A 12,972-nucleotide genomic window follows, 5' to 3' on the forward strand; every position below is an offset into this window, starting at 1 on the left:
ACACTTCTCCCAAAGTAGGTGCCGGTCCCCCTCAACAATACAATGCAGTTTCTTCATAATAATAGTATACCTCTATTGCTCAAAAGCCATGACTGATAATACTATTCGCTGATTTATTGTGAGAGAGAAATATTGTTGAATGACTGACAGATTCGGTACATAAGCTCAAGCGAAAAGGCTCTAAATAATGGATATCTACAATCAATGTGTATGCGGTATAAACCAAACCATATAGGCAACTGCAGGTCCCTGAAGCTGGAACTGTGATTATGAGAATAGTATAGAAAGTCAAGATCCAATATATTATTTGCTCGTTCAGATTCAGTAAATTCAGGTTTTCAGATTTGAGGAATGGTGAATGTTCTTGTCATGTGAGCCACAGTGATGATTGAAAGCAGAGTTCATGCGCTCATGATTCATAGTTTTGACATTAACAGAGTAACGTAGTACAAGACTAGTTGTGTAGGAAATGTAGCCTCCAAGAAGAATTTTGCCTGAACAGTGTAGGTGGTGCACTAAGTAGCACTCATACTTCTAGTCCAGGACTAATTCTGAAGACTGAAAGCGTGTCGATCCCTTTCCCTGAACCTCAATAGGCACATACTGTTGAATCACAAGGTTGATCTAAATTCTGATCATTCGATACCTCAGAAAGCAGCGGGGCTATCATCCAATTGTTTCTCATCTTCTATCTCCACCTCCAAGATTTCCTGAAATAAAAATAAACCTCATTGATCACCACCAGCTACACAATAGTACACACTCACCCCATTTCCTGCACCGGACCACACCCACATAATTCGTTGAAGCAGAAGAAACAAGCACTCCAGAACTGAAGAAACCCTCACCGGAATGCGGTTCTTGAGGTAGTTGCCGATCCGCGCGACCACGGTGGCGCGGGTGTGCCAGAACTTGCCCTTGAGCCGGAGCTTCACGAACGGCCCGTCCAACTCCGCGAGATCAACTTGCCCTGCAACCACCAAAGAACCATCCACGAAAAAAGGATTAGCCCCCCGGCCCCTCCAGTTCCTTAAAATAAAAAGGATTAGCCCCAATCCATTTCTTGGTACAGTTAGCACTACAGCGTCTTCTGGGTAAGCGCTCGGGTCCGGCCTTCACCTGTGATGCCCACCGACGTGTCGAACAGCTGCCCCAGCTGACGTGCACAGGACCAGAGACAGCGTTAGCTCGAGGCTGCAAGCCTGCACTGCAACGGCATTTCGATGGGGGGGGTGGGGAGGAGGGAGATCAGTTCAGTTTCCTTGCCTCGGATTTGGCTTCGTCTAGGGCCAGCCGGACGTTGTCCTCGGTGAGGTCGAGCGACGCGGTAATCGCCGCGGCCGCGCGGCTCCGCCTGCCCCGTCGTCGGTACCGTACGGCGCGTGCTGCTGCTGCTGCTGCTGTGAGGCGCGGGACACAGGCGTAGGCCGAAGTGGCGAAGAATGGCGGCGGCGTGGAGGTGGATAGCGGGGCGGGCACCGCGAGGGGGCGGGCGCCGAGGACGGCGGCGAAGGCCATGGCCGTTGCGGGTGCGGGAGCGGGTGCGGCTGCGGCTGCGGAGAGCAGTCGCTGACGGGTGGGCCTCCTTATCCTTTATTAATCTCAGAGGAAAGAAGCCTGTGCCGTTGAAGCGCGCGTTGTCCTTGTTGGCGTCTCGCCGTCGGTGAGGTCCCCTACTACGACGGGCAGCCCGCAGCAGCGAGGCGCTCCCCCTCGCGGTCCTCAAGGGGGTCCTCCTGGTGAGCGTGCGGGTACGGGAAGGAGGGCCAGCGCGCGCTCGCTGTCGTTGCGATGAGAGAGGATGAGCGAGAGAGAAGGAAACATGGATGAGGATAAGGAGTCCAGAACGCAAGAGATTCAGATTTCTACCGTGCGAATACTGAATTAGGATGTGGCACCCCTGGTTAATTGTTTCGTCTTAATTTTTTGCTTGATTCTTATAATCATTTTTTTATACCTTTTTCTCCATTTTGTCGTTATTAAAGATGTGGTATATGCAATTCCTTAAATATATTTCTATAATATAATACAAAATATTTTGACAATTACCATACTATTTGTATGTCAAGGTATTACCATCCCATTTTCCTATATCTTTTTTGCTAAATAAAGGGCATGAACAATTTATGGTGGCTAAGCTTATCATTGAGTTTGCTAGTTGTGTTCAGTGTGGTGGGTAGAGAAAGTTGTTTTAGCTAGTATAGACCCCTTTGGCATGAACACTTGTCCTTTTTTGCATCTAACAAAAATCTTGGCAAAATGTTTACTGTCACTTTGAGAAAAAGCTCACCATCGTAATGAGGAGGTAACGATACGCAGATAGATGTGATATATTGTAAGGATAGCAGTTGGTCAAGTAAGGTGCGAGTAGATTATTTATCTGCTCGCGACCCTCACCTTTACCTAGCGTGAGCATACTCATGGTAAGATTTCATACACACGCCCACGCCCATGCCCAGCGGGTACCCATTGAGTATATTTAAGAGAGACCAAATAATAAAATCCATACTGATATGAAATAATAAATTCATAGATAAACGACACGTAAATATGTCAATCTCACTTGCATGTAGTTTATTAGGACAATATAGTAGCTCACAAGACATAGTACATCATAGATTCATAATTCGACAATTCATGTGCATACTAATAACACAAAATAACTTACGCAAGAAGTAACAAGTTAATAGCTCACATAATCACTTTTAGCCATTTATATAAAATATCATCTTCATAGTTCAACATGTTATGCATATGTGACAAATTACATGTTAAATGGGTTAATTCACATGATATACTTATGACATAGGTGACACATATTCACATAATTTTCAAATTACTGGTACTCGTCCGGTGCTGACGGGTAAAATTTGTTATCCGCAACCTACCCGCATCTTTACCTCATGTATCCGCGGGTAAGATTGACATTCTTCCTCAGTGCAAGGCGTCAGATCACTTTGAACCTAAAAAATAGAAATCTTGTGAGCCTTTTTGGAACACAGATTTGACAAAAAGTTATACATAATTTCATACCAAACAGTTCATTTCATAGAAAAAAAAAGGTGAAAACGCATTTTTTTTTCTTTCCAAAGAAGTCATTATTCTCTGGCCAAATAAGAACTGTGATGGCTCCAACTCTAAAATCTAACATAAAAAATAAAACCATCTTATCTATGAGATTATTTTTGAGAATTACATATGTTTACAATGAGCACACTCACCGCCTTGTGAGCATACACAACACTATGCATTTTTTCTCCTACAACTAAAAAGAACAAAAGGAAGACATCTTTTTCGTGCAACTTTAGTTTGGTGTAACCTCGGTGTCATCGCTCTTTGCGATCCCGTGGATGGCTCCAAGAGGAAATAAAATCATGCGCACGGACAACGCTGCTAGCTCCGAAAGGAAACAAAATCACGCGTACGAACGACAGCGGCTCCAAAAAGAAACAAAATCACACGCTCGCACGGAAGACACGGCTCAAAAAAAAATGGAAACAAAATCACACGCTCGTCCGGAAGTTATAAGTCCTACAATTGGAAGGCAATGTATATGCGCATGAACCTTCGAACTAGGCTGCCGCTTGCCCGCAAAAGTGGAAACAAAATCATTCAAGAATTGCCTCAATCACAGGGAACCTATCCTCTCCTCAATAACTGCGTGCATGGCATGCGATCCGCGTGCACGGGGAGCGCTTGGCTAACCATCACCGCTGCCATCGTGCCATCACTAAACTCCAGGAGGCCGCTAAGCAGCACGCGTTGCTGCAGGCGCCACGGCGCTCGCATCACATGGCCCAGCTTTGGGTGTCGTCGGCGTCCACCATTGCGCTGCCGAGGACGTGCCATCCGCGTGGCGCGTTCCACTGGCTAGACCAGCGGTATCCGTTCACCTCGTGTGCTACCTTGACTCTAGCGCGCCGCACGGCAAGACGATTCTGGGGCTTAGCGTTGTCACATGCGCTACGACCGCAGCATCGGTGAGTCGTCTTCGAGGACGCCTGTTTGCACCGCTCTCCGGTGCGCGTACCACGGCTGGTGCTTCGACGGTGCCAGCGCATGCGCGTTTATCCCGCAGGCGAGCAGCAGAGCGTGCGTGGCATCATATCGTACCCATGCGTGGTGTAGAACAAGATCCTGTGGTTCTACCCGAGGACGGACAGAGGCTGAGCAGAGAGACGTGCTGTGGCAGAAGCGGCCATTGTACATCAAGGAGATCGACACACCGTCCTTCGTCGCCTGCTACAACATCAGGGACCTCTGCTATGGGTAAACAAGCCTCTCAAAAAGAAACAACACAAATATACACGGTAACACTTTCGTTTGTATTTGCATATATTTTCTAATCATAACTAACTAGGTTTAAAAGATTCGTCTCACAAATTATAAGTAAACTGTATAATTAGTTATTTTTTATATATATATTTAATGCTCCATGCATGTGCCATCAGATTTGATGTGACGAAAAATCTGAAATATTTTGTAATTTTTTTTTGAAAACTAAACAAGGCCTTACAAAGGCTAGAAATCTCAACTAATTAGTATCATTTACAAAGGTTCTGAGTTGCCTGTGATGTTGCCCCTACCTTTCAACTAGCTCCAGTGTACTACAACTAATTAGTAACACTTAATTTATTTTGTTCCTGTAGCAAAGCACAGTGCTAGCTCAGGTAGCCGACCGCGGTGATACGAGACATGTACAATATAAGGAAGACGAGAGCATGATGAAAGACACTGCCAAGTATGAATGATATGGTGCAAGGAGAAGGACGATACCACCAAGCACGACACTAATGTGACATAGGTTGATGTTCACAAGCCGGCTCAAAGCTATTCTCCTGATGCGGATCCATCAAAAGAAAAAGAATTGTTATGTAATGATTTGTTGGAGGGTTCAAACAAACCCAAAAAATCATTGTCGGCTTGCATCGTGCTAGAAAATAGTGTACTTTTCATCCATTACACTATTCATTTATTACCTATTTTTAATAATAATTAATACTTGTAATAGTATTAATTAAGCCTATAAGATTAATCCTATATGTATGTTGTCTTTTTCAAATTATGTTTGTACCAAAAGTGATAGAGCCATCATTGAATCTACCAAAAAAAGTCCATCGTCATCTGGGAAGGAGCAACTTGTACTCATCGATGATGTTCCAAGGTTGAAAAAGCACATAAAATGTCTTTTTCTACCATATAGATTCTTGTATGACAAGGTAATAGATGGCAGTCATAATACTCAATTAAACATAGGCAACTTCAATGTCATTTGTTTTTAATGGCTCAATATATACAGATCATGGATACTTACATAAGTTACATTAACCTAGGAGAGTTTGATAAAGAGGCCGGGAGGTACAGTATCTTGAAAGTGCGAGAGATAATTGCATTTATGAAGCACAAAGAAATGAATATCGGAGATTTATTCCTATCAATATAAAATATTATTTTAACTACATCACAGAAAGGTATAAGTTTGTGAGCCTATGACACTGACACTCCATGACTGTGTTAATTTTACAAACTTTACTTTTTGATTAAATATTACTTTAATTTCACAGTATTGTTATCTTATCATGTGATCCATATGTTTTATTATAAAAATTTAGCTATCCCGTAGCAACGCACGGACACACTACCTAGTTTTAAAAAAAAGATTGAGCCCGGCTCCGAGGTCCCCGGACCAAAACACAACCTGCCCATGCATTTATATCCCAAAAAAAAAAAAAACTGCCGATGCATGTTTGCTAACATCTATCTACGATTAGGGTTGGCCCATGTTGGTTGTCAACTGGTGACTAGTGGGCCGTGCTAGTAAGGAAACTGTACGCCGGCTTATATTGGCCCAACCAAGTTATAACAGCTCTCTCTCCCAACCTCCTTCCCCCCCAACCGCCGCGCAGAGCTCGCCCGCGACCGGCCCCTCGCGCCGCCGCAAGCGCGCCCTCGCCTGTGACCGGAGCCTTACCCGCAGCCGCGACCGCGCGCTCGCCCCGCCCGCTACCGGTTTGCCCCTGCCGGTGCCCTCGCGCCCTCGCGCCGCCGCCCGCGCGGCCCCTCGCGCCTCGCGCCGCCGCAAGCGCGCCCTCGCCCGCGACCGGAGCCTCACCAGCGACCGGTGCACCTTCCTCTGCTTTCTTCCCCGCCAGCGAGCTGCTCGTCCCCCCTGGGGCGTAGTCCTTCCCGAGTCGAATGGCTTCCTCGCCCTCTCCCCCCACCACCGCGCCGCCAGAGCCGGTGACCCCGCCGTCCCCATGGACCATCACAGACGGCGCCATCTCCGGCACGCTACCAGCAGCCGAGGCCTTCGCCGTGCACTACCCGGGCTACCCCTCCTCCCCCGCCCGCGCCGCCCGCACCCTCGGCGGTCTCCCCGGCATCGCCAAGGTCCGGAGCTCAGATCCCGGCGCCCGCCTCGAGCTCCGCTTCCGCCCCGAGGACCCCTACTGCCATCCAGCCTTCGGCCAGTCCCGCGCCTCCACTGGCCTTCTGCTGCGCCTCTCCAAGCGTAAGGGAGCCCCGGCACCTTGCGCCGAGGTGGTCGCTCGTGTCCGGACTGCTTACCACTTCGAAGGTATGGCAGACTTTCAACATGTTGTTCCAGTACATGCTGCACAAACGAGAAAAAGAAAGCGTTCAGATTCTCAAAATGATGATGAAAGTTTAGATAAGACAGGAGATCATGAAGGAGATGGAGATGTCATGATGTTGGTGCCCCCATTGTTCTCAGTGAAGGATAGACCAACAAAGATAGCGCTTCTACCATCGTCCAATGCCGTATCTAAAACCATGCACAGGGGAGTCATACAAGAACGGTGGGAGATGAACGTTGGACCAACTCTTGCGCTTCCGTTCAACACTCAAGTTGTCCCAGAGAAGATTAATTGGGAAGACCACGTTCGAAAGAATTCTTTAGATTGGGATTGGCAAATGGCTGTCTGCAAATTGTTTGATGAGCGTCCTGTGTGGCCAAGGCAATCACTTTATGAGCGGTTGCTTGATGATAGTGTACATGTCTCTCAAAGCCAATTCAAAAGGCTTCTGTTTAGAGCTGGATACTACTTCTCTACTGGACCCTTTGGGAAATTCTGGATCAGAAGAGGATATGACCCTCGCAAAGATTCTGAGTCACGAATATATCAGAGAATTGATTTTCGCATGCCCCCTGAGCTACGGTATCTTCTAAAGGCAAAGAATTCTGGGTCTCAAAAGTGGGCAGATATGTGCAAGCTTGAAGCAATGCCATCACAGAGTTTCATCTTCCTGCAATTATATGAACTGAAGGATGACTTTATTCAAGCAGAAATTCGGAAACCTTGTTATCAATCAGTTTGTTCACATTCTACAGGTTGGTTTTCGAAGCCAATGATCAAAACCCTGAGGTTGCAAGTGAGCATAAGGCTCCTCTCTTTATTGCATAATGAAGAAGCTAAAAACTTGTTGAGGAATGCCCATGAACTTATTGAAAGGTCCAAGAAGCAGGAAGCCCTTTCGAGATCTGAGTGGTCAAAAGAAGATAATGATGCTGATGAAGTTCCTGCCACACAAACTGGAACTGAGGATCAAGTTGGCCCTCACAATTCTGATAGTGAAGATGTGGATGATGAAGAAGAGGAAGAGGAATTGGATGGTTATGATTCTCCACCTATGGCAGAGGATATTCATGATTTCACCTTAGGTGATTCCTATACATTTGGTGAAGGCTTCTCAAATGGATACCTCGAAGAAGTACTGCGCAGCTTGCCATTGCAGGAAGATGGCCAAAACAAATCAGGTGATGCTCCTATGAACGCCGATGCAAGTGATGGGGAGTTTGAAATTTACGAACAGCCCAGCGATGGTGAAGATTCTGATGGTTAGCTGGATTTTTATTGGAGCTGTGATCTTCCCCAGCTTCAGTTTTGTAACCACAGAGTGGTTCACATGTATGTAAGAACTGCATAAATGCCTTATTTGTTAAATTATTTTGGGTACTGAGGAACTTACTAGTTTAAAAAAAGAACTTGGTATAATTTTTTGAAAGGGAAAACCTAGTATTTTGGGTAACTTAGTATAAAATATGTATTAGTACTAGGTCTTCTGTTAAATGAAATATGTGGGTTACCAGTACAAGGTTCTCAACTAAGTGAAACATGCGTATTTGAGTTAAAGAGTATACACAGACATTTGTCTAAATTTCTGGCACACATCTCCAGATATACTCATTGCATCATTTGCTTGAAGTTTATGTCGGTTTCACAATTACATCATGTATGTATAATCACTGGAGCTGCTCAATGTACAATGTCACACTCGGATAGAAACCTGCATCTCCTAGAGTCATCCCCAGCTGCTGCTGACCGTAGGTCTTCCTCGGGTAGCTTCGCACGAGCTGATAGCTTCCAATTCCTGGTATGTTCTGGGAGTCCACATACCTGTAGACCTCTCTGATGGTGTCCGTGTGATGGAAGCTCTGCTGCCTTCTCTCACCGTTGGGAAATCTTACCATGATCTGCATAAGAATGCCATTGTTCAAACCTGACAAGCATAGGCTAGAGAATCCGTATGCGTAATCTACCAGAGTACCCTTTCTTCATATGACATGACAACACGTAGTACATTTCTTGAAAAACAAAGAGCACTCTTGTCTGCATAAGCTACCCGTTATCATACCTTGGTGTTTGGTTCAGTTCTGTGTGAAGGAGCAGTTTCCTTGTGAGGGGATGCTCTGATCTGAGTCGTCGTCTTGGTAGGTTCTCTTGGTGCCTGGCCTGCACGTCTTGGGCGAAGCTCGTTACCTGCTCTCGGCCTGGCAATGGAAGCTCCCTCTTGCTGACTCTTTCGGGATCTTTCTTTCTCCTGCACCCAAAAAAGCCAAAGAGATTGCAGTTCAGTAGGCTCCTCAGAGCAGGGGATTCAGAGGGACTAGATATGGATGCTGCCATGACAAGAAAAGACTAGCTACCTGGTCCTTCCGAAGGGACTCCATGTAAGCAACGTCCTGTTCTTGTCGTAGCCGCTGCGCCGATCTCCACCTCCTCTCTTCTTCCTCAGCCAATCTGGAGGATCTGGGAGCTGCAGCTTGCTCGACAGGCCTGGAGGATCCGAAAGCCGCGCCCTGCTCGTCGATGGTGCGCTGCAAGATCTCCACCAGCTCTGATGGTGAGACTGGCCCCTCCACCTGCAGTGACGGCGATCACAGATCGCAAGGCGTGTGTGTTTCAGTTCTTGGCACAAACACCGAACACGCTAAAATCACAATTGTCGCTGGCAAAGACATGCACTGCAGATAGCCACCTGTTGCAGGACCGCGATGCTTTCGTCGGAGACGGGAGCAACGACGGCGCAGAACGGGAAACTGCCTGGCTGCAGCGAGGCCACCATGCCGGGGCCCTCCCCGGTGCCGGTGACGGCGCCCCAGGACACGAAGTTGGCGTCGAGGAACTCCACCACGACGTCGGCGCAGAGCGTCCTCCGGCAGAAGGGCTCCGTGTAAGGGTGGCCCGGGTCGTGGAGGTACACGAAGACGAGCTTGCCCTCCCTCCGCGCGGCCCGCAGCGCGTCGGCGAAGCGGCACCCGTAGAAGAACGGGTGGTGGCCGCCGTACTGCTGCTCGAACACGCTGAAGAACAAGAGCTCCTCGGGGACGAACGGAGGCAGCGGAAGCTGTTGCTGCTGCGGTGGCCGCAGGTGATGGGGAAGTGCCGAGGGGTGGCCGCTGCTCCTCCTCGTGGCGCCGCGGCGCGGGATGGACCTCGACAGCCCCTCCATGATACTCGCCGGCAGCCGCGCCAGGGTCCGGGCGAAGTCGTTGCACGAGTTCCGGAGGCTCTCGCCCGCGCTAGCGCTGCTCCCTCTCGCCGGACCTGACGACGACGACGACGACATGGCTGGGTTCTTCAGCGATGCCCGCCGGCCTTTTGCGATCGGTCAGGTGAGGTGGGTGGGTATCTGCATCGTTCGCATTTGTTCTTGCAACTAGTTGGAAGGGACTGATGAATGGGCGGCGGCCACGGCAGGCAGTCGGCGGCACTGGGCTAAGGAATGGATTATGCTTTGCTCTTTTGTTAAAGCCTCGGGTGAAATAAAGAGGAGGGAAATTGGGATGCTTTGGGAGCTTTATGTCTTGGCCTCTGATGCAAAGAACATCGGGTTCTCTTGCCAGACGTGTTGGTGGTGTTGCTGCTTTTCGAGTTTGAACAGAATACTAGTGAGGAATTGTGTGTGCCATCCCCAAGCTAGCTGGGTAAGCTGGAGCTGCCTGCAATGCCGTCTTTTAACCCCGGGGTTGTTAACAAAGAAACGTCCCTCTTTGCACGTTTAATTTCCGACAAAAGTATTAGAATTTACATGGAAAATTAAATATTGGTGTGTAGACTTAATACAAGGACACACACAGCTCTCTGCACCATCGTAACGTCTGAGAAAGAAAAAAAATGGTGTTGCTGCCTAGACTTCTGTATGTGGTACACTGGTACGTCCCACGCGAGCTTGGCAAGCGAAATACCCGGCCGCGGGCGGCGTCCGGCACCGGCGGCTCAACTCCGGCGTGCGTGCGCGTGGCTGAAGGTTGGCGAAGAACTTCCGTTTCATGGGTCGTTTTGTTTTCGCCTGTTGGGCTGATTCGTTGTAGGCCCATGGACGCTTTTTTTTTTTTGCACACTCAAAGATGGAAGCTTGCTTTCCCCGCCGCTTGTCCTGATTTAAAATTGGGCCCTCATTAAACAGCGGAAAATAAAGCTCATCGCACAGGAAATCCAACACCATTCATTCAGTACTAATAATGTCACCAAAGATTATACCGACGAAGGACGTAACTGCTCTTAAGGTCTAAAACATATGACATGCTCATACATAGCCTGCACTGGTCAACTGAGTCCATAATATAGTCGTACAGGTCAATCCATCCATACGTACTCATCAAGCTCATGCATTGCACCATGACATGAGATGGGATATCACAAACAACTACAAATTACGTACTACGATTATTCAGCGGGCTCCTGATCGACGACGAGGCAGCTTAATCGTTGCTCTACTTCTACTGCCGGTAGCGTGCCGGGCGGCGGGAGGCCGGCTCACTCCTCCCCTCCAGGTCGACGGAGCAGCACCAGTGCGGCGTTGGCGTCGACCGCGGCGAAGATGATGAAGCCGACGGCCGACACGACGCTGGCGACGAGGAGGTCGTCGTTCGCCCCGGTGACGAGGGCCACCCCGATGAGCCAGGTGACGACGCCGTGGATGGCGACGGCGGACGCGAGGGCGACGCAGGCGAGGGCCCGGTGGATCCGGGCGCGGCCCCTGAGCAGCGTCGCCAGCACCGCCGCGCCGGCGCCCGCGACGCCGAACCACACCGCGGCGTCCTGGAGTGCCAGCGCGTTGCTGGCCTGCGCGGGCGTCAGGAGCTGTGCTTGCAATTGCAATTGCAGGCAGGCAGACAGATGCAGGAAATGGATTGATTAATCAGGGGATAGATCGATCCTTGTGTGTGTGTGATCACGTATAGTAGTAATCAATCATAATAATAATTCATCATGAACGAATGGTGTCAAGGGTGTTTATTAGTGAAGGAAGTTAGTACGTAATTACTAATAAATAAATAATAGTTGCACCAGCGGGTACCTTGAGGTCTGGCACGGCCAGGGTGGTTCTGAAAGCTGGCAGGGCCCTGATCAACTGCTTTAGGGCTCGTTCGGTTAGCTGCTTCCAGGCCAGGATTTATTCCAGATTTGCCTTTTTTATACAAATTAAGCCTACTGTTCCAGCTGGATTTTTTCCAAGGTTTCGTTCCCTGCTAACCGAACGAGCCCTTAGGCAGGCGTGCAGTGACCATCGACAGATCCATTCGAACGGCGTCTCCTTTCTCGGCCACGCGACTGACGACGATGCCTTGTTGTTGTTCTTGTTCATCCGATCGAGTTGGAGAAACCTTCAGTGACACACACAAGTCCATGCATCTCAAACAAACATACAAGTATAAGTATGGGGACGTGAACAGGGTGAACATGTATACAAGAAGACATGTTTCCCCCCTTTCCTTGCTTGTGTGTTCTATATATACATAAAAGAAACGATCCGACTCTTGGGTTTTCGTTTGACACAAAACAAAGAAGTAACAATCGTTTGCTTTGCTTGTTGTTATTAAGGTTGTAATACACACAGAGTTCTGATCATCAGCTAAGGCCCTGTTTAGTTTCCCACCCAAAATTTTTTCGTCCATCCTATCGAATCTTTGGACACATGCATGGAACATTAAATGTACATAAAAAAATAAACTAATTACACAGTTTTATTGAAAAACGTGAGACGAATCTTTTAAGCCTAGTTACTCCATGATTAGCCTTAAGTGCTACAGTAACTCACATGTGCTAATGATAGATTAATTATGCTTTATAGATTTGTCTTGTAGTTTCCTGATGAGCTATGTAATTTATTTTTTTATTAGTTTCTAAAAATCTCTTCCGACATCCTTCCGACACATCCGATGTGACATCCAAAAAATTTTCATCTCCAATCTAAACAGGACCTAAGAAATTAAATGGACTAAAAATCTCTCCACGACGCAAACCGCACACAAACATATAGGGTCCCAAGGGCAAAGGGGACTCTGTGTTAACCATCACTCACTCTCCAATGCAAACCAAATGGTTTGCTTGCTTCAACGTTAAAGAAGGGAGAGGACACTTACCGTCAGGAGGAAGAGGAGGAGGACTTCGAGACGGTAGAGTGGGAGGGACGAGGCGGGGACTGGACTTAAATAGAGGAAGAAAATTCGGTGCACAACACTGCAGACGCGAGACTCCGTCCGTGTCCATCCTCCACTGATATTTGCCTCCCGTACGTGCATGGCAGTACAGATACACAGGCCACGCGTCCAATCTCAGTCCGTTATTAAATTAGCGCAAACATGAACCATCACCTTTTCTAGACCTCGGCGTGGCATCCAGCCGCCGATAAAGCTAGGAGAGATTTTGTTCAACTACGTACTAC

At 48.1% G+C, this 12,972-nt stretch overlaps 3 protein-coding genes across 4 annotated transcripts; 1 reads left to right on the top strand and 2 right to left on the bottom strand.

Moving 5' to 3' along the window:
* LOC8063765 lies at positions 321-1,857 on the bottom strand. Its single transcript, XM_002462506.2, has 4 exons — positions 1,267-1,857; positions 1,120-1,156; positions 849-970; positions 321-710 (listed from the first exon to the last, which is right to left on the bottom strand). The coding sequence occupies exons 1-4, from the start codon at positions 1,516-1,518 to the stop codon at positions 648-650; spliced, it is 474 nt and encodes a 157-aa protein (XP_002462551.1). The 5' UTR covers positions 1,519-1,857; the 3' UTR covers positions 321-647.
* Positions 5,910-7,980, top strand: LOC8063766 (general transcription factor 3C polypeptide 5). 2 transcript variants are annotated; one of them, XM_021454983.1, is made up of 2 exons: positions 5,910-6,577; positions 6,671-7,980. In XM_021454983.1, exons 1-2 carry the CDS (start codon positions 6,196-6,198, stop codon positions 7,861-7,863), a joined length of 1,575 nt encoding a protein of 524 aa, XP_021310658.1. In that variant the 5' UTR covers positions 5,910-6,195; the 3' UTR covers positions 7,864-7,980. The 2 variants fall into 2 exon arrangements, with proteins under 2 accessions (XP_021310658.1, XP_002460429.1); XM_002460384.2 differs by having other exon boundaries at positions 5,911-7,980.
* LOC8055851 (plant UBX domain-containing protein 10) lies at positions 8,159-10,206 on the bottom strand. Its single transcript, XM_002462507.2, has 4 exons — positions 9,280-10,206; positions 8,948-9,163; positions 8,656-8,841; positions 8,159-8,494 (listed from the first exon to the last, which is right to left on the bottom strand). Exons 1-4 carry the CDS (start codon positions 9,868-9,870, stop codon positions 8,264-8,266), a joined length of 1,224 nt encoding a protein of 407 aa, XP_002462552.2. The 5' UTR covers positions 9,871-10,206; the 3' UTR covers positions 8,159-8,263.

Source organism: Sorghum bicolor, chromosome 2, assembly GCF_000003195.3.
Source record: "Sorghum bicolor cultivar BTx623 chromosome 2, Sorghum_bicolor_NCBIv3, whole genome shotgun sequence".
NCBI lineage: Eukaryota > Viridiplantae > Streptophyta > Magnoliopsida > Poales > Poaceae > Sorghum > Sorghum bicolor.